The 22,697-nt window shown below is 50.4% G+C and overlaps 11 protein-coding genes across 11 annotated transcripts; 7 read left to right on the top strand and 4 right to left on the bottom strand.

Annotated features, from left to right (window-relative positions):
- Window positions 1-2,256: 2,256 nt before the first annotated feature.
- Window positions 2,257-4,144, top strand: VFPPC_05299 (granule antigen protein (GRA6) domain-containing protein; the record flags this gene model as incomplete). Its single annotated transcript, XM_018284520.1, has 5 exons — window positions 2,257-2,367; window positions 2,420-2,773; window positions 2,858-3,074; window positions 3,127-3,209; window positions 3,272-4,144. The coding sequence occupies 5 exons, from the start codon at window positions 2,257-2,259 to the stop codon at window positions 4,142-4,144; spliced, it is 1,638 nt and encodes a 545-aa protein (XP_018146048.1).
- A 638-nt stretch (window positions 4,145-4,782) lies between these two features.
- VFPPC_05298 (oxalocrotonate tautomerase enzyme domain-containing protein) lies at window positions 4,783-5,341 on the top strand (the record flags this gene model as incomplete). The annotated part of the gene is made up of 2 exons (XM_018284519.1): window positions 4,783-5,148; window positions 5,201-5,341. 2 exons carry the CDS (start codon window positions 4,783-4,785, stop codon window positions 5,339-5,341), a joined length of 507 nt encoding a protein of 168 aa, XP_018146047.1.
- Window positions 5,342-5,561: 220 nt separating this feature from the next.
- On the bottom strand, window positions 5,562-6,736 carry VFPPC_15926 (short chain dehydrogenase; the record flags this gene model as incomplete). The annotated part of the gene is made up of 4 exons (XM_018293679.1): window positions 5,562-6,198; window positions 6,254-6,326; window positions 6,382-6,614; window positions 6,663-6,736. 4 exons carry the CDS (start codon window positions 6,734-6,736, stop codon window positions 5,562-5,564), a joined length of 1,017 nt encoding a protein of 338 aa, XP_018146046.1.
- Window positions 6,737-7,258: 522 nt separating this feature from the next.
- On the top strand, window positions 7,259-8,328 carry VFPPC_05297 (fungal specific transcription factor domain-containing protein; the record flags this gene model as incomplete). Its single annotated transcript, XM_018284518.1, has 3 exons — window positions 7,259-7,697; window positions 7,781-8,085; window positions 8,134-8,328. The coding sequence occupies 3 exons, from the start codon at window positions 7,259-7,261 to the stop codon at window positions 8,326-8,328; spliced, it is 939 nt and encodes a 312-aa protein (XP_018146045.1).
- Window positions 8,329-8,536: 208 nt separating this feature from the next.
- Window positions 8,537-11,319, bottom strand: VFPPC_05296 (glycosyl hydrolase; the record flags this gene model as incomplete). Its single annotated transcript, XM_018284517.1, has 5 exons — window positions 8,537-9,238; window positions 9,288-9,958; window positions 10,023-10,989; window positions 11,046-11,093; window positions 11,149-11,319. The coding sequence occupies 5 exons, from the start codon at window positions 11,317-11,319 to the stop codon at window positions 8,537-8,539; spliced, it is 2,559 nt and encodes an 852-aa protein (XP_018146044.1).
- Window positions 11,320-11,776: 457 nt separating this feature from the next.
- On the bottom strand, window positions 11,777-12,037 carry VFPPC_15925 (hypothetical protein; the record flags this gene model as incomplete). The annotated part of the gene is made up of 1 exon (XM_018293678.1): window positions 11,777-12,037. The coding sequence occupies one exon, from the start codon at window positions 12,035-12,037 to the stop codon at window positions 11,777-11,779; it is 261 nt and encodes an 86-aa protein (XP_018146043.1).
- Window positions 12,038-12,167: 130 nt separating this feature from the next.
- On the top strand, window positions 12,168-14,040 carry VFPPC_05295 (lactose permease; the record flags this gene model as incomplete). The annotated part of the gene is made up of 5 exons (XM_018284516.1): window positions 12,168-12,766; window positions 12,833-13,113; window positions 13,164-13,283; window positions 13,356-13,754; window positions 13,808-14,040. The coding sequence occupies 5 exons, from the start codon at window positions 12,168-12,170 to the stop codon at window positions 14,038-14,040; spliced, it is 1,632 nt and encodes a 543-aa protein (XP_018146042.1).
- Window positions 14,041-14,491: 451 nt separating this feature from the next.
- On the bottom strand, window positions 14,492-16,115 carry VFPPC_05294 (phosphoenolpyruvate carboxylase domain-containing protein; the record flags this gene model as incomplete). The annotated part of the gene is made up of 2 exons (XM_022428445.1): window positions 14,492-15,717; window positions 15,773-16,115. The coding sequence occupies 2 exons, from the start codon at window positions 16,113-16,115 to the stop codon at window positions 14,492-14,494; spliced, it is 1,569 nt and encodes a 522-aa protein (XP_022284530.1).
- Window positions 16,116-16,519: 404 nt separating this feature from the next.
- On the top strand, window positions 16,520-17,539 carry VFPPC_13809 (hypothetical protein; the record flags this gene model as incomplete). Its single annotated transcript, XM_018291581.1, has 1 exon — window positions 16,520-17,539. One exon carries the CDS (start codon window positions 16,520-16,522, stop codon window positions 17,537-17,539), a length of 1,020 nt encoding a protein of 339 aa, XP_018146040.1.
- A 1,286-nt stretch (window positions 17,540-18,825) lies between these two features.
- VFPPC_05293 (lactoylglutathione lyase) lies at window positions 18,826-19,875 on the top strand (the record flags this gene model as incomplete). Its single annotated transcript, XM_018284514.1, has 1 exon — window positions 18,826-19,875. One exon carries the CDS (start codon window positions 18,826-18,828, stop codon window positions 19,873-19,875), a length of 1,050 nt encoding a protein of 349 aa, XP_018146039.1.
- A 1,249-nt stretch (window positions 19,876-21,124) lies between these two features.
- Window positions 21,125-22,611, top strand: VFPPC_13808 (fungal specific transcription factor domain-containing protein; the record flags this gene model as incomplete). Its single annotated transcript, XM_018291580.1, has 2 exons — window positions 21,125-21,595; window positions 21,682-22,611. 2 exons carry the CDS (start codon window positions 21,125-21,127, stop codon window positions 22,609-22,611), a joined length of 1,401 nt encoding a protein of 466 aa, XP_018146038.1.
- Between the last annotated feature and the right edge of the window lie 86 nt (window positions 22,612-22,697).

Genomic DNA, 22,697 nt, shown 5'->3' with positions numbered 1-22,697 from the left:
GGAAGGTGTTGAGTCCAGAGCCACGACATGGGGCCAAGTCAAAGGATGAATACAACATTGCCAACAGATGTAGCCAGGATCAAACGGATAACTCGGGATGGGAGGCAGACGACGGAAACTAATACGACGTGGAATGGACCGCGTTCCCCTTCGTTGGCGCGGCCACAGCTCGTTCAACGCTTCACTTTATGAGCTGCCCTGCTAGTCTTTAGCCTCTGTGTGTAAGTTGACTTGCCAATGGAACCTTTCGCTGCTCCGGTGCGCTTAACCCAATCACGTCCGGAGTTGCTGATCTACACGGTAAAAGTGTGTGAAGATCCCAGTTAACTGTGTTGCCATGCACGACTGGCGCAGTGTTATACCTATACCTCTTCTCCTATGTGAGGCTTTGAGAATGCCACAACTGTCCCAGGTCCAACGAATTGGTTTGAGCTGGCATAGAGCCCTAAACAGGAAAGTGCCTTGTTCAAAGACAACGTCTTGCAAACTTTCAGTCAACTAGACCGAGTCTCTCTGGAAGTAAGAGAAAAGGCAACCCGGCTTTCGAAAGTTGTCTGAAAAGAGAACTAAATCACCTTCCCTCCTGAGCGGTTCTGTGCCGTTGTATCCGGGCAGATTGGTAGCCGCCCAATTAGAGGTGGTTGCCAATCAACCATACCAAGAACCTTCTTCGGCTGCTGAATCTTAAACAGATGGTTACAACGCACTCCAGCTCATGCGGGGAACTCAAGAACACCTGGGGAATAGAAGCACCAGGTATGGATGCAAAGGTTTGCGAACCTGGCAGCCAATCAATGACAAGGTAGTCGTGCCGTGGTTCAAATTTTGGCATTGTGCGTTCTATAGCCGGCCCTTATCTGCATGTATGTGTGCGAATCACTTCCGAATAGGGGAAGAGAATATCGATCAGCTTCTTCTTAAGATCAAGCTTACCGGGCAGAGGTGGTAAGGTCCTGGGGGAACATGCTTGCATCAGTCAGGATTGGAGTGCCTGCTAACTGACAGAATAAAAAATGTACATACACGTGTTTTGAAGCTGTTGATGTCGAGCCAGTGGTTGCTCGTGCTAGCCGCAACTCGTGATGTTGGTTCCGGCTGATGTATGCGTGAATGGTTGCACATGCGAAACATGATCTCGCCTGAGCATAGCAGAGGGATGGCTAAAGGGATCTTTTACAACATTACCATATGTGCCAATTGTTACACTTGGACTGACATGGGCTCTGTTGCGCTCCGTGTACTTGTAGGTCTAGGATTCCCCAGGCATTTCAAACTGTCCGATCCATTGCTTACTTTCGGCGACCGAAGCCGATCTCATCTGCGTGCCACAGCGGCAACTTCCCTGCTGTATTGGTGAGCAATATGGAGACGTTTAGATCTGGTCATTCATTGCCAAGCTGTGGGTTGTGACCGTGTATTTCCGACGAGCCGGTCGGGGAAATACAAGCAGCCAGGGCCCGTGACGGAGAAATTGAATGACGCAAATCACAGTCCCTCTCAAGAAGCAGTTCGATCCATGAAGGCACAAATTCGTGTACTAGTCGGTGTGAGCCGGAGCGCAAGCATTCGGCACAGCTTACGGAGTAGAAGATGAACGGCTCACGGTGGACAGCACACCAACATCACCTTCAATGTTGTGTGTGATGAACGTGCCTCGGCTGAAATTGCATGGGTTTCATGATCCATACATGATTCATTTCATTGAGAATATGCAGGCTGTAACAATTGTTCGTCTACACGCACCGACCATGACATCAATCCGGCTCATGGGTGCCGTGCCAATTAAATACGCTTCATGCTCCTGAGCTGCAAAGTGGAAAATCTGGACTCACATCCTCTCCAGCTGCATTCCCTTGACTTCCCTCAATAGCGTCAAACTGAAGGCGTTCGCCATGATGGCCTATCCCTATCAGGATTGGTGTGGACCGCCATGTGTTCAGCCGCCAGGGGCAGAAGGGTCCTCAAGCATATCTGGGCGCTTTTAGTATGCTTAAAGAGCTTGGCCATGGCCAAAGCATCGAATAGCATCACGGGGCGGCCTCCAGAAACGGGGCAGCTGAACTCACGATGCATTCGGGGGTAATTACACGGCCACGATGCGAGAGTCCTGGCTCACGAAATGTCAACCGGGCGTGTGATTGCTGGGTTCTCGGCAGGCAGAGCCTTTCGAAGGAGGACTTCTGACGATGGAGACTTGTATCGCAGTCATGACTTCTTCATCCTGCATGCCACGGCCAAGTCCACCAAGCGCCGGTCATGGTATCCTCTTCGATCTGGGCGGCCCTCTTTGGGGTGGCCTTGATGGCCGCCGGAGTTGAGTCGGCAGAGGTTGTATATGTGACGGACATTGAAATCTTTACCTACTTGGTAAGTATGGTCTCGTCGACCCTGTGATCAATGCTAATGACGAGATTTCAAGGCACCGTGTGCTTCCAGTGCGATTTCATACAATGTTGGCTTGGAATCGACGTCTACGAAATGCGGCGAAGACAAAACGGCCCTGCAATCATGTATTTGCCGCAACACAAAGGAGTTCAACCAGCTCACTTCGTCCATCAACTCCGATATTGCCTCAGGATGTGGTACCGACGCAGGAACGAGTAACATAGCCAGTGCCTCCAAGATTATGGACAAATACTGCAACCCAGACAAGGCCATTACCTTTTCCACGCCAACCACCAACCAGGTCCAGGCATACATTACTGAATTGCCCGAAATCTCGTACCTCCCGTCGTGTGCGCAGAACGGGCTATCCTATGCCGTTGTAGGAGCGGTACGTTTCCTCCTTTGACTATTCCGACCCCTTTGATGCGTCGCCGTTGGGGGATGACAAGACTAACAAGAGCTGTTTGTATAGTTCGTCTCCAAGTGCCCCCGAGATGCCAGCCTGTACGCGCCGTGCGTTTGCAACTCGGACAGGGCCAAGATGGTCAGCGAGACCATGAGCAAGTCGGTGCGCTATTCTTGCTCCAACGACGAAGACGTGACTGCGGCGCAAGGCTTCTACAACCAGTACTGTGCGATGAATAACGGCACGACTTCATTTGCTGGACCGCCGCGTCCGCCCGGCGATAGTACGTCTATTTCATGATTCACTCAAAGACGAGCCTCCTGACACCGTTATAGTGACGTATTATGTGACTGCCCTGCCACAGTTCAAGTCTCTTCGAACATGCGCTCAAAGTGCCATGTCAAATGTGATTCAGTGGGTATGTACTTATGTATCCCGCGTAACGCCGTCAACATGAACCTTGGTCCTGACACTATATAGCAAACCGAGTCGTTGTGCGCGTCCGGACCGCAGGCCCTGGCTTCCTGCGTGTGCATCAAGTCGGGCATGTTTGGCAGGATATCGTCTTCTTTGACATCCAACGTCAAGGGATACTGCTCCAGCACCGCCATTGCCGATGTGACGTCGGCGGTCAGTGTTTTGGAGTATTACTGCAGCGCCGCCGCGAGCAAGGTGGTGGCCACGGTATCAGAGTCCATATCCGAGCCCTCGGGAACCAGGGCTGTCCCGTCACGAACGAAACCCGGCTCCTCGCTGCCCTCGCAGACCGGCGCTGGCGGATCCGGAGGCAGCGGAGACCAGAGCGACTCGGGTACCGGAAATGGTGGAGGCAAAGGGAACAAGGTGGCCGTAATTGCAGCCAGCGTCTTGGGAGCGGTCGTTGCCATTGTCATCGTTGCCGGCCTCATATGGTACTTTAGACGTCGAAACCAACGCAAACAACGAGGAGAGCAGCTTCCAGCGGGTAACACTGATGGACCCCCTGGAGGAATCGATCCGTCCAAGTATCCCGGTCACAACGGCGTGGCCGAACTGTCGACGCCGTCTCACACTCCGCGCCCCGAACTACAAGGCAATGCCACGTCTTATCCATCCGAGCTGCCGCCGCATCAATGGTCAAAGTCGGAGTTGCAGGGCGACGCAATGCACGGAGGACAGCATCTGCGGCCGACACAGTCTCCTCATGAGCTTATGACGCCTACTTCTGGCTACCAGGTCAGTCCGCAGTCGGCTACGCTGCCCAGCTACAGCTCTCCCACGACGGTATCGCCACATCACGGACAGCACCCGGGCTACTGGGGGCCGCAGACGACGGAGTCTTACGAGTTGGCCACCAATGTGCCTCGGTCGTGAGGGAGGGTCATACCATGTGAGGATCAATTTGGCGAAAGGCGTTTGTAACTGAAAATGAGGCCGGCATCAATGGCGACGGGAGTCATTGAGTCACTTGGGTGTATTTGAGTATGGGAATTATATCACGGCCGATTGGGTCACGATCGATTTGTGCACGAGAGTCGTTAAAATGAATAATTGTATATACAAGCATATGAATATTGCATTGTCAAACTGAGCGCTCGGGAATCTGTAGCTTGGTAGTACATCTGGTGCGAGTCTCCTGCAACCTCTAAACTTGCGGGCTGCAGCGACTGCTTCAACAAGTTAATTGCTCTTGTCGTAACTAATCGGTGGAGTCTTGGTTCTTCTCAGCTTACAAAGCATAGGAGGTTGAAGCCGAATGTGTCAGAAACTAGGATCGAATCGCGAAAGAGAACGACTCTGCTGTGTAAACTTACAATGATTGAGTTTCTTTGACGTCTGGTCTATCGTGATTGCTTCTCTACCGCACCTACAGGCTGTTTTGTGTCTGCTTTGGGTCTGGTGGTGATGGGCATGTGACAATTGGTGTATTTCTAAGCAACTTGACGCCTATGGGGTCGGTTTGTTCTCCAACTTTACACTACCATCTATTCTGACGTCTGCAAATGATCAAGATGCCGCTCTATGACGTAGAATACGTGTGCTCCATATCGGAAAAGACAATGGCAACACTTGCACAAGCCATTACAGAATGCCACGCCAATCGGTTCGCAACTCCCAAGTTCTTCATCAATGTCCGCTTCACGGACGTAAGCCGGCAAGTTGTCTTTCGCGGTGGAAAGCCCCAGAAATACAATCGCATCATTTTACGCACCAGGGCAAGCAACCAGAGGTCTACCGACCTATACAATGAGCACTGCAGGGACATTATGAGAATATGGGACGAGGTTGTTGGAAATGACAAGGATATGGCCTTGCGGACCGTCTGGGTCATGGGGGCGCTGACGACGGCGGTGGAAGCGGGCATTGAGAGACCAAAGGTACGGGAGCACGATCAAATGCAGCTCTCACATTGCTAACTTGATACAATAGGTTGGCGGAGAGCTGCAGTGGCTTAAAGATCACAGGGGAGAGTTTCGAAGGCGTGCTGATGACGGCGACGAGGAGATGCAGGCACTGATGCATGAATTGGCAACTAGACCTGAATTTGCCGGCGTCAATGATGCAGGATAGTGATTGTATTGTCCAGATGTTGTTTTATTCCCATACTTTCTCCCAATTTATTACATTCCTCCTTGCAATTGCTTCTACTGATCCCCGTCTTTGTGAGTCTATCCCAGACCTCCCTCCACGCGTAACGATCGGTTTCGTAACTAGAGAACCTAAAACGTTAAAAATACACATACTTTCGTCGTGGGTGTGGGATGAGAAGAACAAACCTGTGCCGGCAGCTTCACCAATCTTCCAACACGCCGCAGTTATGCTCCTCCACGTACTTGGCAACTTCTGCCGCAGTATTGTTCCAAAGACCCCGGACCTGCTCTTCGTCTTCAGTCACAGGGTGAGACGGCATCACCTGGCCAATCGGTTCCATATACCTGCCCTTGTACCCAGCCGTGGAGAGAACTGTTTTGCTAGTCGCGGCAAAGAGCGTGGTGAAGGATCCCTCGTCCTCACCAACCATGACACGCCGCATAATAGGCTTCATGAACTCTGCAAATATGGCCAAAGCAGCATCGCTTTTGACACCGCCGGGGTGCAGGGATACGGATATGATGTTCAATCCTCGGTCGTCGAAACGCCGCTGCAGTTCCTGTGCGAAAATCATGTTGGCCGCCTTGGCCAAACTATATCGCAGCATGTCGACGGTGAAAAAGTGTCTCTGCAGATAACGGAATTTCCACGGTGCATATGGAGTATCTCCGTACAGAAACCCGCGAGATTTAAAGTCGAATGGATAGTCGTGCGGGAGAAATATGCCAACAACGTTGGAAGACAGTGTCACCACTCGGACGTCGGCGTCTTTTTCGGCTGCGGCGGCAGAGAGAAGCGGAATCAAGGCGTTGGTGAGAACAAAGTGTCCTACGTGGCTTGCCGCGAGTTAGCAAGCATGTGTGATTCGATGTAGTGATACGTAGAGCATACCAAACTGCCATGACCATTTCCCATCCTGCGTCATTGGTTTGTAAATCGCGAGTGAGTTGCCCAGCGTTGTTTACTTTGATGTGACGGTGAGCCTTTACTCGTCCCAGTGCATACCATGCCTGACTTACCTAGAATGTCGACTTTCTTTTCCTTGGACTTTATGAAGTTGGCGCCCTGCATGACGCTCTCAACGTTGGACAGGTCAATCGACACCCAAATGAGGTTCTCGGATAGTGCTTGTGGTGCGGCTGACAGCACAAACTGTCGGGTATATTGTGCCTTTGCCTCTGATCGAGCGGTAAAATACACCTTTGCTCCCTTGGATACGAAATGCTTTACCGTGTGCAGACCTATGCCTGAGCTGGATCGACATGAGCAGGAGATTTGCATGAAGGTGTTGAGCACTTACTTTCCGCCAGTAACTACCACGACTTTGCCTCTCATGTCTGGCATGTCGTGAACTGGGTTCCAATGTTTGTCCATTTTAAGAGCTGATTCCGGTACACAGTGGCAACTATAGTCCTTGAAGGGGGAAGCATTGTGATTTTATACATGACCGGAGTGTGTAAGAGTCAGTCCTGTGCTTGTGCAGCCTCTCAATATTCTCGAAGAGCATAGTGTTTCTCAACATACGTCTGTCGCCCAAGTATTTGACCAAGTGAAAGGTATTGCGTATGCAAAGACATATTAAGATGTGTTAGTGTATACTTGGATATACAGCCTGTAGTCCAAGTATTTGGCTACATCCAGGTATACACAAACACATTTTAATATACCCTAATATATTACGCGATACGCGATACCTTGGTAAAACCTTCACCTCCCAAAGCAATACATATTTGGTGTCGACAGAATGGACCAACACCAAGTCGGCCTGCGGAGTTTCTTCACCAAAAAGGGAAAATGCTTTTCTTGGCATGCAGCCACACAATTCTCCGAGACAGTAGTGACAGGGGATGATCTGACGGTCCAAGACAACAGGGTCCACCATCTTCAAAAGCCGCAATGGGCGTGGAGTTGGCTCCGCTGAGACTTGGTGATGCCATCTCTCAGGATGGCCGAAGACTGGCACTGTCAGTTCCTTTGCTGCCAGTACATCTACCCATTCTCAACGACAGGATGCCTAACCAGGAGCCGGGCGCCTTTCGATTTCTGCACATGTCACATCCGAATGACTCTGCTTCGTGGAAAGGTAAAGTCCGGTCCCACGCGGCCAAGAACGCTGTAGTCCGGCAAAAGAGAGTCGCCAACTATCAAAGTACAAGGGTCAAAGCCGATAACAAAAGAACCCCGGAAACATCGTGTATTGGATCAAATTCATCTTCGCTTACGCGACCCTCTCGTCCGTTGACATCACGCCGTACCCATCGGACACTGACGGCCGACCCCTTTTGTTCCTTTGCTTTTGGAATTTCCGCAGAGCAATCGTTTCTGCTACATCATTGTAAGTGTTTTCATGCCTCATGCCCCACAGATCCTTATACAAGTATGTGTCCAAACCGCCGCCTTCCGGCTAATCCGCCTCAGTTGTGAATAATGTTGTTGGCAAAGCCTTCACCTGTCTCCCCTTTCGAACAGTGTCCGATGAAGCTGCCTTTCGCATGCGTCTGGGCTCGCTTTGGGTTCAAATGTCCATTGCAGACCCCGGTGTTCTTGCATCCGTCCTTTTGAGTGCTTGTCGGCATCTCGCAGAATATCAAGACAGCTACCGTGCCTTGATCTTTGAATACAGGGGCCGATGCCTCGCGGATATTAACGACTCGCTATCCCGGGAAGGCAGCAACATTAGTGATTTTACCATTGTCAAAACACTTGCCGTTGCGTCGGATTCGGTAAGCTTCTGATTCATGCCCAGTAGCTGGGACGAACTGACATCACAGATTGTGCATGGAGAGAAAGATGCGTCGAGATGGCATCTACAGGCAGCCACTGCCATGGTGGCTAGCAGAGGAGGAGTTGAGGCGATCGAGAGTCATGGATTTCTCGGAAAACTCGTCATGTGGATTCTCAAAGACCCAATGCAACAGACTGGTGCACTTCTAACCCCTTCATGTCTTGCATCTGCATTCCATTAGAGAGCAATCGGTTTGCCGTGATGCGGGAAGCTGGCGCGCACAAGTTGTTAAGATCAGCTACACATATACCCTTTATTGTTTAGAATCTATCTAATTATTGTCCTATTTCTCTTGAATTCTCAGAAAGGCTACTGACTTTGTTCCCGGAACTGTCACCCTTGTATATATGCTTTTTCTCAGCTCGCATGCAACTCTCAAGCAACCACACTCAAACGCCAGACCAGTAAAAAGTCTCTGGTAGGTTGAAATGCGCACGAGATATTTCGTCTCTAGGATTAGAGCTCCTAGCTATGATGACCTCATATTCACCCTTTTCAGCCATCCATTTGGACGCCCCTTCGTCCCAAACGGAGAGAGCATACTTATCGACCTTGAGAGAAACCCGTTTTGTTTCTTGTGGCTGCAAATAAACCTTGCTAAATGCCTTTAACTCTCTCTCTGGTCGCTGTAATGAGCTCTCAGGGTCGTGAACATAAAGCTGAACTACCTCGGCGCCTGCCTGCTCCCCAACATTCGTTACATTGACAGTAATGACCATTTCGTGTTCCGACAAAGGATGAAACACATTTGGGACAATGAGATTGTCGTAATGAAAGCTGGTGTAGGAGAGCCCATGTCCAAAATAAAATAGTGGCTCTCGAGCTACCGCTTCATAGAACCTGTGACCGATGAACACTCCCTCGCCATAGAGAATATCGTAGTCGGCTTTACCAAAAGTGAGGTAGGATGGAGTGTGCTTCAATGATTTTGGAAAAGTTACTGATAGCCTTCCCGAAGGATTAACTTGTCCAAACAAGACATCGACTATTCCATGGCCAACCTCCTGGCCACCGTACCACGCGTGGACGAGCGTATGAGCCTTTTCTACCCAAGGCATCTCTACCGGGCAACCTGACTGAATGCATATAATCTACATTTCGTTAGCAGTTTGCATCAGGAACAATACAGCGGCAACTTACAGCGTTTGAATTTGCCTCTAGCACTGCCTGTATCATGTCATCAGCACCAGGGGGCAGCCGCAGATGCTTCCTGTCGCTATTCTCACTCTCATAGTCTGCAGAAAGACCCGCGAGCACAATGGGCACATCAACAGACCGAGCCATGCCCACCGCTTGCATCAAGCCGTGGTCTTTCTCGACAACTTCGTGGCCGCCAAGCCTGCCAGCCAGCGTAAATGCCGTTCCTACGCCGCCAGCAACATCTTCATTCACCATGACGACTTCGACTGAAACTCTCTCCCCCTGCCGGACATCCAAGTCAAAGAATCTTTCCATGGATAGTCGATTGAAGCACGGCGTGTCGGCGGTCTTGGGCGGCTGGCTTGACCAGAGATCGATGGCTTCCTCACCTTGAATCCTGACCTTGCCCTTGCCGGCCACGCTGAATCCAAATCTGAAGCGGCACGACTTGTCGGCAACGAACTCAGCAGTGGCCCGAACAAAGTACTTTGAAGGGAAGAATTTGTGCAAACTCTCTGGTATGTCAATGAGGTCTTTGTCAGTCGTGGCTTTGTAAATGGCACTTGCACCACGTTCAACATCTGGGTTCTGCCCAAAAATTTCGACGTGCCATCCGTGCAGATTCGTTCCTGGCTGATAGAGATGTTTCAAGAACGGGGTGAATTTAAAGGCTGCATGTTAAATGGCTGTCAGTTTTGTTGCATTATGGAGTATTAAATCTGGTCAGGTACTCACAGTAAATTCCCGGAGTATATTGTATGTTTTCTTCTCCAACAGCCTCTACCATTGCCTCATATGGCGTGACCACGTAGTACGGGTCTCCTTCAGCGCTTCCTCCGCCAGACAGCGCAGGGTATTTGAAGTGATCACCAATTAGACCGTACGTTTTGCCTTTTTGGTTCCTGATGGGAAGGGTTTTGACGTCATTCTTTAACAGCACAACACTGTCGCCGACAAGCTTCCGGACCAGTGCTCGGTCTGCCGGGGTATCTTGAACCAGGGGCTCGGATAGTGAAGGTGCGGTTGTTACCCTGTTTACAAGCTGTAAAACATTTCTCGCAGCCTGGTGGATTGTGTCGAGTGAGACCTTGCGGGTGTTTACCGCTACGTTCAGGAGTTTACCCCTGAACTGAGTTGGGCCAGGCATCTCCAAGTCCATTCCAGCGTTGATGGCTTCAGTCGTACTATAAGTTCCCCACCAGTCACTGATAACTATACCCTTGAAGTTCCAGTCATCGCGGAGGATCTTCTGTAGCAGCAGAGGATCTTCACTAGAGTGAACTCCGTTTATCCTGTTGTATGAAGTCATGATCGCCCAGGGCTCCGCCAGACGTTGTGCCAGTTGAAATGGCAGCAGATGCAGCTCTCGTAATGTTCTTTGTGTCATGCAAACATTGTCCTCGACAGAGTTTGCTGACTGGTCATGAGCTGCGTAGTGTTTGATACAAGCAGCCACGCCACACGACTGAATGCCGTTGATGTATGCCGATGCAATGTGCCCGCTTAGCACGGGGTCTTCTGCGAAGGCTTCAAATCCACGACCCATCAGAGGTGATCGTTGGAGGCATACCGTGGGAGCTAGCAGAACGTGAACGTTTTTGCATCTCGCTTCTTTGCCTAGTAAACATCCCACTTCTCGCATCAGCTCAATATCAAAAGTTGCTCCCATTGCAGTTGCTGATGGTAACAAGCAACTGGGTACCTGACGATTTTCAGCTATTAGTATTCTTCCTGTTTCGACGTGTTGCCAGAACTTACTCTCGCAAATTGACGGGCTCCTCGTAGTCCATGAGGACCATCAGAGGTCTAGTTGGATTGTCAGTCTCCGAATGGTTAAAGAACGTAAAAGGTATCCACCAACTGTAGTCGCCGGGATCCCATGCTCGGGAATGGCAGTGGTTTTAAAGGATCCTTGGCCAGCAAGCAAAGAAATTTTTTGATCCAAGGTAAGCTTGTTTAACGCAGCGTCAACATTCTCCAACGTGCAGCATGAGGTAGCTGGTTGTGAGTGCTGTTTTTGAAGTTGTGTCATGATGGCGGAGGTGAGGTAGTGATGTGAAGATGCAAAGTAGACGGCGGCTTCACATTGCAGTCTACCTTCTTCTATCTTATATTCAAACTCCGTAGTGGAGAACTTCAACTTCTAAAGTCAGCAAGGGTCAAACAAAATGGGTTGCCATTTAAACTGCTTTACCAAGTGGATGTCAATCACGGTGAGCTGTACAATGACTGGCGAAGAGAGAGCGGCATATTGTGATAAAATGCGTCGAACATACTCTTCTTCGGATGACCGGGCGCCAAGATACACCTAGCTCGTCAAAATTTGACTGATTTGTGCCAACTCACAGGATGTCAGCCGAGTACACCACTCTGCAACACCACCCTACTTCGGGGCAACCTTCCAGTCTTCCCCCGATCATCCCCAACTTTCCTGCCAAGAAACGTGTCTAAACTAGTTTAACTAGTTTTGTTTCATCGGGGGAACTACATTAGCTGCCCCGAACGGTTCCCATTGGCTCTATATCCACCACCTCCACATGCCTTCGTCTGCAAGAAGACTCAATTTTTACCCCACGGGGAACCATTTCCGACACTTTTCTTAAAATTTGCCAATAATACGGAGTCATGGGAGTAATAATGCTTCTTTGACAAATATTTTTTCCGGGTAAAGTCGTCCAAGGGCTGCCAATGGTGCGTCGCAGTGCAAACACCTCGCGATTGGCTCGTCGTCTATTCTCCATCAGACACATCAGCAAAGGCACTCAAACACAGGCAGTTGTATAAAAGAGGCTGAAGTCGTCTAAATGACTCGATGGATTTCGGCGTGATGCAAGCTGCTTCGTCAAGTTCTTCGTTACCCAATCACCTCGCCAGCACCTAATGTCTATCATCAACTCTCTCCGTCAAAGGCTTCCGGCCCCTCGTCAGGATCAGCTTGCCCGTCAGGCTCGCAAACATGGCGATCCGTCAGGTGAAAACGGAACTGCTACGTATGTGCCATCGGGAGTAACAAAGCTAGCAAGAGAAGCTCCCGCTTGGTACCGCTCGTCTGCCCGACGACGGCTGTACTTTTTGCTGTTCCCTGCTGCTGTGTGCTCCTACGCAACGAGCGGTTACGATGGCTCCATGATGAACGCTCTTCAGACCGTCTCCTATTTTGACGACTACTTTAACAACCCTCGAGGGGCCGTTTTGGGTCTTATGAGCGCCATTATGGCTCTTGGTAGCATTTGCTCCACGCCGATCGCGCCATGGGTTGCCGACCGGTTCGGACGACGCTGGGGTATCACCGTCGGCAGCATCATCATGATTGCTGGTGCTATTATTCAATGCGAGAGCTTCAACTTTGGCATGTTTGTTGCCAGTAGGTTCATCTTGGGCTTTGGTCTCTCATTTGCAACGACATCTGCGCCTAGTTTGGTCACAGAGCTATCACATCCCAAAGACCGAGCAACTATAACCGCCATTTGCAATGTTTGGTACAGTCAACGTCTCTTGCCCCCTTTGTCAAGTCTACAGCAACTAATGCAGTGACCCTGACGTAGCTGGCTTGTGGGGAGTATTATAGCCGCTTGGATCACCTTTGGCACCAGAAACATTGAAAGCACTTGGTCATGGCGATTGCCATCACTCTTCCAGATGATTCCAAGTGTCGTTCAGCTGGCCACGATTTGGTTTCTCCCCGAATCTCCGAGGTGGCTCATTTCAAAGGATCGTGATACTGAGGCTCTAGCTGCCCTGAAGCGTTATCACGGCGACGGCGAGGAGACGCATCTGGTCAAACTCGAGTACGAAGAGATTCGAACAGCCATTGACATGGAAAAAGGTACGTTCCAGGCGAAACACTTTAAACAATAATTCTCACCGTCTTTGTAGCTGCAGGAAACACGTCGTGGAAGTCTATGCTCAGCACGCCTGGCAATCGGTATAGAGTCTTTCTCGTCTTGTGCATGGGCTTGATGAGTCAATGGTCCGGCAATGGCCTCATTTCTTACTGTACGTTTTGTGGCTCTTTAATACTCATAACTTTAGGGAAATAAATGGGAAAACTGTTACTAACACGAGCAGATCTGTCACGCGTCATGGATTCGGTCGGCATCACAAACAAAGACACCCAGGCCCTCGTCAACGGGTTTGTGAATATTTGGAACTTTATACTCGGCCTTACGGGCGCCTTTTTCGTCGACAAAATTGGACGGCGCCCTCTCTTCCGAATCTCAACCATTGGTATGCTCACAGTCTTCGTTGCGTGGACGATTGCGTCGGCCAACTTTGCGCAAACCGGCTCCAAAGCCGCTGGAGGAGCAGTCATGGCGTTTGTATTTGTATTTGGTCTGTTTTATGCCATTGCATTCTCTCCACTTGCCGTGGCGTATTCCGTCGAAATTTTGCCATTTTCCCTTCGTGCCAAGGGCATGGCTACGTACGTCTTTTCGACCAAGGCAGCCGTCTTTGTCAATCAATACGGTATGTGACTCCCTGAACTCTTTCCGATGCTGCCCAGCCTGACCATTTCGTAGTGAATCCTGTTGGCCTCCAAAACATTGGCTGGCGATATTATTTGGTCTATGTTGCCGTCCTGGTTGTGGAGAGTGTAATTGCGTACGGCTGGTTCGTCGAGACAAAGGGAAAGGCATTGGAGGAGATTGCCGTCATTTTCGATGGTGAAGAAGCGGCTCCGCTCAGAGAAGAGTTGAAATTGGGGGATGCGACGGTGGAAGAGGAAGAGGTTGGTGGACACAAGCGAGGCTGATTTCTATCAAAGAAGATGAATGCTATGTCATTAAATGCAGAGAGATAGTTCAAGTCATCCAGACCTTAGATTTGGTTTGCCGTAATGCAGTACCACCGTACAGGAAGCCAAAGCACACAAGCTGCGGAAGCGCCGTGTAACATGAGACGCATTCTCAGTCTAATCGCGACCCTGTCTGTCAGTAGTTAATAATTGGTTTATCCCCCCCCCATTCTACGATTTATTCTTCATCATGTCTCACGGGCTCAAGGTAGGTAGAACAACAAAACTTCTCTTTATTGACCTCGGGTGCTCTTAAAGATGTGTTAGTGTATACTTGGATATACAGCCTGTGGTCTAGGTATTTAGCCATATCTAGCTATATGTAAATACATCTTAATGTAGCCTAGTACGTCGTGGATGCTGGCAGGAGAAGAAGGTCAACAGCTCACTTTGACAAAATCCACGCTGTTCACCCCTCCCATGTCTCATCCATCGCGTCATCGTCGAAATAATTGTCGGGTCCTGGGGCCACCCTGCACTTGATTTCGACAATGGCCATGATCGCATCGACATGCTCGACAAGCTTGAGGTGGACATCCCCAGAACCTGAAGGTGACCTCAGGGTCATACCCCGAATCTCAAGAGTATCCCAGTCCGCCCGATCCGAACCAATCCAGCGGATGGATCGGTTATCCCTGTCAACAAGGAGGAACATGTCGACAGACTTCACGACATTGCAACTGTGGTCGTTCACTCTTGCGGGGACACACAAGGGAACTGATGCCCAGTCATCATCCTCGCATGCCTTGAGAATGGCCGCGACTAGGGTGACGTCTTCTGCGCTCAAGTTGGTCTTTTGTTGATGTAGAACCCCCAGAGCATCAGCCTCAGCCGCAGCCGTCGACCACCTCTTGGCAACTGTATCAAGAATTTGACACAAAGCGAGGGCAATGTAGACTTTGTCAACAGCCCGGCCATAAATAGTGTCTCTAAGCATTCGGCACAGGCCCTCTTGGATGCGGGATGTAGACTGCAGAGATGACAAGGCGCACTGCATTGTAGCCAAGGTTTCAAGGCCAATGTCTGAGGCGTCATGACCTTGCACAGTCAATATCAGCCTGATGAGGGCCTGATCTGCCCCCATCGTGTGCACGCGGCAGGACTCGTCCATGCCATTGCTCCACGGCTCCAGGCAGCTCCAGGCGTTGGACTGTGGCTTTGCGGGAAGCGAGCTGGGCAGGGCCTCGACGCACTTGAGAACACTCTCCCAGTCACGATCACTGGCCCAGTCGATATCAAGAGTCTCCCGGAGGAGGCAAACCGACGACGACAAAAGAGACAACTGGCAAGACGTTCTCTCCTTTTCGGCAACGAACTGTGCGTTGGACTCTGCGAGAGACTTTGAGGCAGACGCCAACTCATACTGCAGCCTGTCATTGTCTGCTTGAATGGTCTCGCATTGATTCTTGAGTGACCGAGTCGTATCAGATGCCGCCTCGAGCTCTGCTCTTACATCGGCCAGCGCTGCGCGAGCTCTCTCGGGATCCTGCGTCAGGTCGTTATTTTCAGACTGCGCCTGGCGGTTATCATCTTGAGCCCTCTCCAGGCTTGCCTGAAGTTCAATGACAAGATCGGTTGGGAGCTGGCTCGGTTGGTTGAGACGATTGAGTGCCTCGTCAATCTTTCGCCACCACGCTGGTCCCCACTGACGCAGTATTGTTTGCCGGGATGTTTGAGTCAGCCAAGATACAGTTCAAGGCTCTCTGCGCCGTGCTATCTTCTTGAGATTCAATCGACGGGCTCATGTCCTCTGGGTCGTGGGCTGATCTAACAGCACTCTCCATGGCTTGGTTTTGTGCGGTGCAGATCTCCAGCCGCTTGCGACCTTCAGCTACAGCGTCATGAAGGGCATTCAACTTATCTGTGAGTAGCCCTATTTTGGCTACGGACTCGCTGCTGTAGCCAGCCAACGTGGATAGATCATTGCCTACTGTTACATCAATCTTGCCTGCCAAGTCGGTCAATTCCCCAACTTGCTTCTCGACATCGGCGATGGTGGTTTTGTAGGCCCACAGGCCCAAGCGGAACGTCATTTTCACTTGCTTTAGACGTAGGAATTTCTTTGAAAGAGTCTGGTCTTAGTATGAATGTGAGATGCACTGTGAAGATTGGGCTGTGAACGTCAATATTGAATCGATGTTGTCAACCAGACATTTGCATCCTTAGAGAGCCCGGACTGTCTGGCAGCTGCCAACCGCCCGCCGCCCGCTGCCAGCTGCCAGGTGCTCACTTTCTGTTCACTTTTACATACCTAGGTACCTATGTAAAGGACTTCATGTTTTCCTCAGGCTATGACTCATTGTTGTTTTGATCTCCTTTGCTTTTATCAGTGAAGAATTTTATTATTCCCTTTCACTGCTCACTCCCTCTCAAACCTTGTATCGCAGCCGCCGCAACAGCAAAAGCAACAGCAACAGCAATACAACAACGAAACAAAATGTCGATAAACGAGGATGAGGTTTTGCGTCGTGTCGAGGCCCAACCTGAAGAATTTGTCAACTGGTCCAGAGCCGACATGGTCGATCAGTTCCTTACAGATGCTGTTTTGGCTGCTATACGAAAGGCCAGACCGGGAAGCACCATCGACGCTGCAATGGACATCTTGAACGATATGAGGCGTCAAATCTACAACGAGAACCTCAGCTCTCGCATCCGCGTCCTAGGCAAGTCATTTGTCCAGTTCCAAATGTTTATGCGAGCTTGTGAGCTCTTCCAAGTTCGTTGCCTGGATCTGGCCGAGAGGCGCTGTCCAGCTCAGAGGACTAGCCCTGCCAATCTTGTCTATAGTACAATGTATTGGAAGGCAAGTTTGGTTGAAGAGGCCGCGTTGGTTGCCAGGATGAAGGCAATGATATCGGAGGCAGAAGCCAGGAAAGCAAAGACACCTCGACAGGAGGTCAAGAAGCGTAGCGCTCCTGAGCCAATGTCCAACGACAATAAGCGTCGTTCACTTGATCCGCTGGCTACACATCGATTCGGCACCAACAATGTCGCCGGTTCGTCAACCGCGGAACAGTCAAAACCGGTCAAAAGCACTCATTCTTTGATGCCAGCACGCGTGGTCGAAGTTGGACCATCCGACACTCCAGCACCAGAGCCTGCCCGTGTTGAACACACGGCTGAACATAAGGGCAAAGGCAATGCAAACGCTGGGATGTCTGTCGATCGGCTTTGGGTTGAGAGAATGGGCACTACGTCAAAGCCAGGGTGGCCAGCATGGCCTGGGTTCCCGCACCATGAATGCGGACCCTTTGACATCCCCATCCACCCTGATCGTGACTGGGATATCTGTTTTGGGGCTGCCGATGTTGGCCAGTATGTTGGTCCCGAAATGGAGATTGTCTGTGTGGATATTGGTCAGGGTTGCCGAAAGCTGGTTGTGCGGCTAGGGGGAGCAGCATCCTGCCACTCCATTCCACAAGCGACAACTTGTAAGTTGCTGGGCAGCGCTGGTTGAGTGGTCCCGTGAACTTGAGGCTGGGGACATCCCCATTATGGAGGTTTTAGACCGATATTACTCTTAGGAAGACGAGAGAGGGACACTGCGCAGCGCATTTTGAGCTTTTTGCCTTGTCTCTTTGAGTTTGGTTTCATGTCTATAGAGATTTGGGAGTAGCTGAAGGAAAATATGGATATGGAATTCGTCAATTATCTACCCCCATTGGGCCGGTGAGTTTCGCCTTGCAGTGTGACATGACAAGTGGACGAGGATAAAAGCGTGAGTGTAAACGTAAGTGAGAAATAAGCCCAAAGTGAACGAAGAGTGAGCACAGAGTGAGCAAAAAGCAACAGTCATGACCATTTTCCTGCCCTCATGCAACCAAATTAGCAAAGAGGAAGAGTGCTGTTGCGCAAGTGACATAATGTCTGGAATGTAGACAATAAAGCATGGAGACTGGCATTGGGGGGTTTGAGGTGATGAGGTTAAGTTTGACAGCACTTGAGAGAATCAATTGAGCTTATGTGCTGTCTGGCGCCCGATAGGAACTGTTACGGCGGCGGTTGTCATGAGGTGGAAGTGGCTGGGATAACATTTGAAGCTTGAGGGGGCCAAGTATTCAATCTTAGCTAATAGTGGGATGGAGGAAGGGAACAAGGAAGATAACACAACCAATTTGGCATGATCCCGCTATCCTGAGTAATAAGAAGAGACCAAGTAACTAAAAATTGAAGATTGTGCAGCCTGGGGACATGAGAAAATTCCGGATATCCATGAGTGCGGACTGCGAGATAAAGCAGACTCTCATCTCCACTCTTCGCACCGCTTGTCTGCTTTGAGTAATACTCCGCGCAAGATATCGACTATTGTATTCGAAAGGTCAGACAGCTCCAATGAGACTGGCCTGGTTGATAGAAAACTCGACGTCCTGACTCAATGCGGAGTCCAGCAGGTTAGCAGGGCTGGAGAAATTGATACATCTGGGAAGGCACCCTATTGTCAATTGGATTCCCGTGCCTACGAACTACATGATCCGCGTTTACATGTCTTGTTTACTCCCACTTTGCCTACTCCGTTTATAGTTAAGCTAGGTTAACCTTCTCTGGAGAAAAACCAACATCAAGCTCTCTTTTACGTCTGCCTACTATATTTCCATCAATGCGCCGAGTCCACAGAATTGTAACTGAATGGATCGACTCGTAAACGTTTTGGGACATCTCCAGACGCCAACAATTGGACCCTCCCTATCAACATCACAAGCTGTTGCGGTATCCGAGGAGACAGCGATAACTGTGACGGAAAAAATGGCTACAGTCTCAGAAATCGATTTTTCCCAGTGGAAAATGAATCATACCATGATCAGAGTCAAGGACCCCAAGAAGAGCATTGCGTTCTACGAGAAGCTGGGATTATGCTTGGTCGATACACTTCCGCAGCCAGAAGGCAAATTTGACCTGTATTTTCTCGGGTTCGACGGTGAAGAAGCGCTTTCCGCCCAGGGGACGCTGCGTTCTGATCGTCAAGGTCTCTTGGAGCTGACCCATAACTACGGTACGGAGCACGACGATTCGTATACTGTCGCCAACGGCAATGAGGAACCCTACCTTGGGCTCCAACATCTTGGCATCACAGTGGAAAGCCTTGAAGACGTAGACGTAGTTGAAGGACTCGCAGACCATACGATCGAATATACGGTACGTCGCCATGCTGAGCAGAGCGGGCAAGTGGGAGAAGGCAGCTGTGGGCAAGCCATTTGCAAAGATCCAGATGGCTACTTTGTTGAACTCAATCAGCGCCCGGGTAAAACGACCGGAACCAAGATCAAGAGGAATTTGTTCAACTTTACGGGCTTGCGAGTCAAAGATGGGCGCGTGTCCCTGCCGTGGTACTCGAATGTGCTGGGCATGAAACTTCTGCATCAGACAGACACGGAGGGTATCACCGCATATTGGCTAGGGTATCCCCAAATGCCCGATAGCCTGATTTCTGAGAGCGAGGGCCTTGTGCAGCTAATCTGGGTGCATGGGTCGGAGTCGAAGGAAGGCCGGGTATATCACAATGGCAACAACCAGCCGCAGGGCTTTGGGCATATTGGTGAGTTTGGTGGTTATTCATCTGTTGTACTTGTCTTTGATTCAATGTTGGCCGTTGGCGCTAATATCGGCATTGATGTAGCTGTTGCGGTCGACGATATTATGGCAGCGTGCCAACACTTTGAGAGTCAGCGAGTCAGTTGGAAAAAGCGCCTCACCGATGGGAGATTGAAGTCGATTGCGTTCATTCTCGACCCAGATGAATATTGGATTGAGATTATTCAAAATGCCCGTATCAAGGAACCTTTGGGTGTCCAATAAGAAGTGAAAATTTTGATACCAGGCCAACTTTTGAATCGAGGGTTATAGCGGGCGATGTTGCGGTGACTGACGATCTTGGCAACGGTGGCGCTTATGTATCCGCACATGTCGAGGAGGGATAATTATCTGATGGTTGTGCCATTGGGAGACGATTATTTTGAAAATTTGAACAGGGAGGGAGTTGTAGCTGTCACTGAATATAAGATTCGTTTTTTGTCACGTCGTACAGGCGTTATGTGCTTGAAAGAACTTGTGACATGTCACCAATTCTTCACCGTCTGGTCATGGTTGACCCACAACTATGTCGAGAATTCTGAAAAGAGGAATAGAGTCATGGATCGCCTGGTGATGTCGATGCTGGGGAGTCTGAAAAGGGGCATGTCGCTTTATGCATGATGCCATTGTCGTCACAGTGGTGTATGTGTCTAGGCACATTGCAATCTTCCTGATGTGCAGAGAGTATGATCAACCCCATGGAGTTGGTGATCAGCGTGTCAAGTCCGCGCTGTGTGCACACTGCGAAATCGGCCTGCCCCATGAAAATGGTATTAGTCTGAATCGATAGCTTTGCCGCCAAGAGCCGAGGATAAAGTAGACGACGTGGTGTGGCATCTCAAGTGCTTGTCAGTGCGAAGTCGGGATGGAGTTGTCTGGTTCAATGTTGTCACAGCTGGCAGGCAGGTTGGGGGCTTGGCTGGCAGCTGCGGGCACTGTGGGGTCTGGGCACTGGGTTCTTAGCGCCACATACAGCCAACCAGACAAGACCTTCACTGCAAGTGCAAACATCGAACTCGACCTCACACTAACATCTCCCCTTCGTCCGACCCCAAATTGTCGTCTACAAGTAAACTAATCGCCAAAATACAAAATCCCCTGGCAAGGTTTTACAACTCTCGACACGATTCCAGTTGTCCGCTCATAACGGACTGGCGACCGCGACTTCATGGCGTAGAGAATGCCATCCCGGATGGGCACATAAATGGTCTGGTCCATTCAACGTCTGGCCGTATCATCGCACACCATGCACCCAACCGCCGGATGTCTATCGTGTAAAACACGCAAGAAGAAATGTGATCTGACGGAGCCAAGATGCCAGGCCTGCCAGCGCAATTTGCTAATATGCGTATGGCCGCAAAAAGAGCAAAAACAACGATGCAGAGGAGTTGTCCGTCACCCAGCCCAAGACTCCCACACAAGCCTAGACATTTCATAGCCATGCTGACTGCTCGTGTCTTAGCCGTCGTCATCCATGTCAATGTTTCCCGTCAAGCCCGAAACGGTGCCAAGGAAATCTGGGCAACAGCTTAGGAACAAATCACGACACAACGGACCAGTTCGCGCGGCGGTTCATGCATCACCACCGACGGTGCCAGCCTCCTTGTCACCTACCGTTACCATGACGAAACACTCCAAGTATCTTCTTAATCACTACTTGCATCGGACTGGCAAAATGGCATCTGCCCATATCGGCGATTATGCACCCTTCACCGACTCGCTGCTTCCCATTGCTCACGCATCCGATATGCTTCTGGAGTCCATTCTCACCTTTAGTTCGTTTCATCTTACCGCGACTGGCTCTCAATTCTCACCCGTCCTCACCATGGAGCATCAGGCCCTTGCCCTCCGGAAGCTAAAATATGGTCTCACTCGGTATGACTGTGGGGACAAGGACGTCGGAATACAACTCTTTTTGTCCATGCTTATGCTTTGCTGCGTAGAGGTCGGTTCACATCCGTCATCAACTCACAGTTTATGCTCACACTGAAGAACCTCTGGCTACGCTTCAAGTGCTAACTCATATCTAAGCTCGCAAACAATATCCAAGATGAAAGTTCCTTCCGTCATCTGGCTGCACTCCGTCACCTGGCACCTGGCATCCTCAGTCGAGGGAAGACAATCCCGGAAGCCTACAAGCCTGCAATGGTATTTGGCAGAGAGCTGTATGCCTATTTTCTGGCAGTTTCCTGCATATGTGCGCCAGAGGACGTGAGAAACTCGACTGCTATTCAGGACTCGGCTACCATCTTTTCACACATTGCAGAACATGGTCACACCGGTGCCATGTTGGGATGTTCCGATGAGCTTTTTTGTTTGGTCCCCGAAGTAGTTGCCATCTTGGAAGAGGCTCGAAAGCTGACTCTCCTTGGCAGCAGAATTTCTGGGCTTGACTTGACTGCTGCGGGGTTATCCTCTGACGCGGCGATGCTGATGCCGAGAATTGGGTTGCTCCTCACACCAGTGTCACTGTGGGAGCCGTGTGAATCGAATGATGGCAGTTTCGAAACCAGCGGCCGAGTCTTGAGGTTGGCAGTGAAGATCCTTTTGACAGAGGCCCTGTACTGGTGCACCGCCGTGCAAGCAGAGTTTGACGCCGACAAAGAGTGCAGTACGGAGTCGTTGCGGTTTGAGTGCGCCCCAAACTTGGAGCTACACACCACCCCATTGGTAGCAGAGGCCGTAACACTTCTCAAAAAGCTGCCTGCTCGGTCACGGATAGCCACAACAATGTGCTGGTCGATGGCGGTTTTGGGCTCCTATGCCACCGTTGAGTCGCACAGGACGGCCTTGCGGCAGTATCTTCTAATCATGGAATCGACCTTTGGTTTCAGGAACATGACCCGCACACGATTGCTTTTGGAATACATCTGGTCAAGAATATCGACGTTTCAAACAGCTCGCCCGATGGATATCTCCCAGGCTATGGCGGCAATCGGAGGGCGATTTCTACTCGGTTAAGCCTTTCATGCCCTCCATTCGTGCGAGATTCAAGAGTCTGCACGTTGAGCCGATAACCAGCCACTCGGGTCATGTTGGACAAACCC

The sequence above is a fragment of the Pochonia chlamydosporia genome, chromosome 3 (assembly GCF_001653235.2).
Source record: "Pochonia chlamydosporia 170 chromosome 3, whole genome shotgun sequence".
Lineage (NCBI taxonomy): Eukaryota > Fungi > Ascomycota > Sordariomycetes > Hypocreales > Clavicipitaceae > Pochonia > Pochonia chlamydosporia.
The sequence above is the reverse complement of the archived record's forward strand: the minus strand, read 5'-3'. Positions and strand labels throughout refer to the sequence as shown.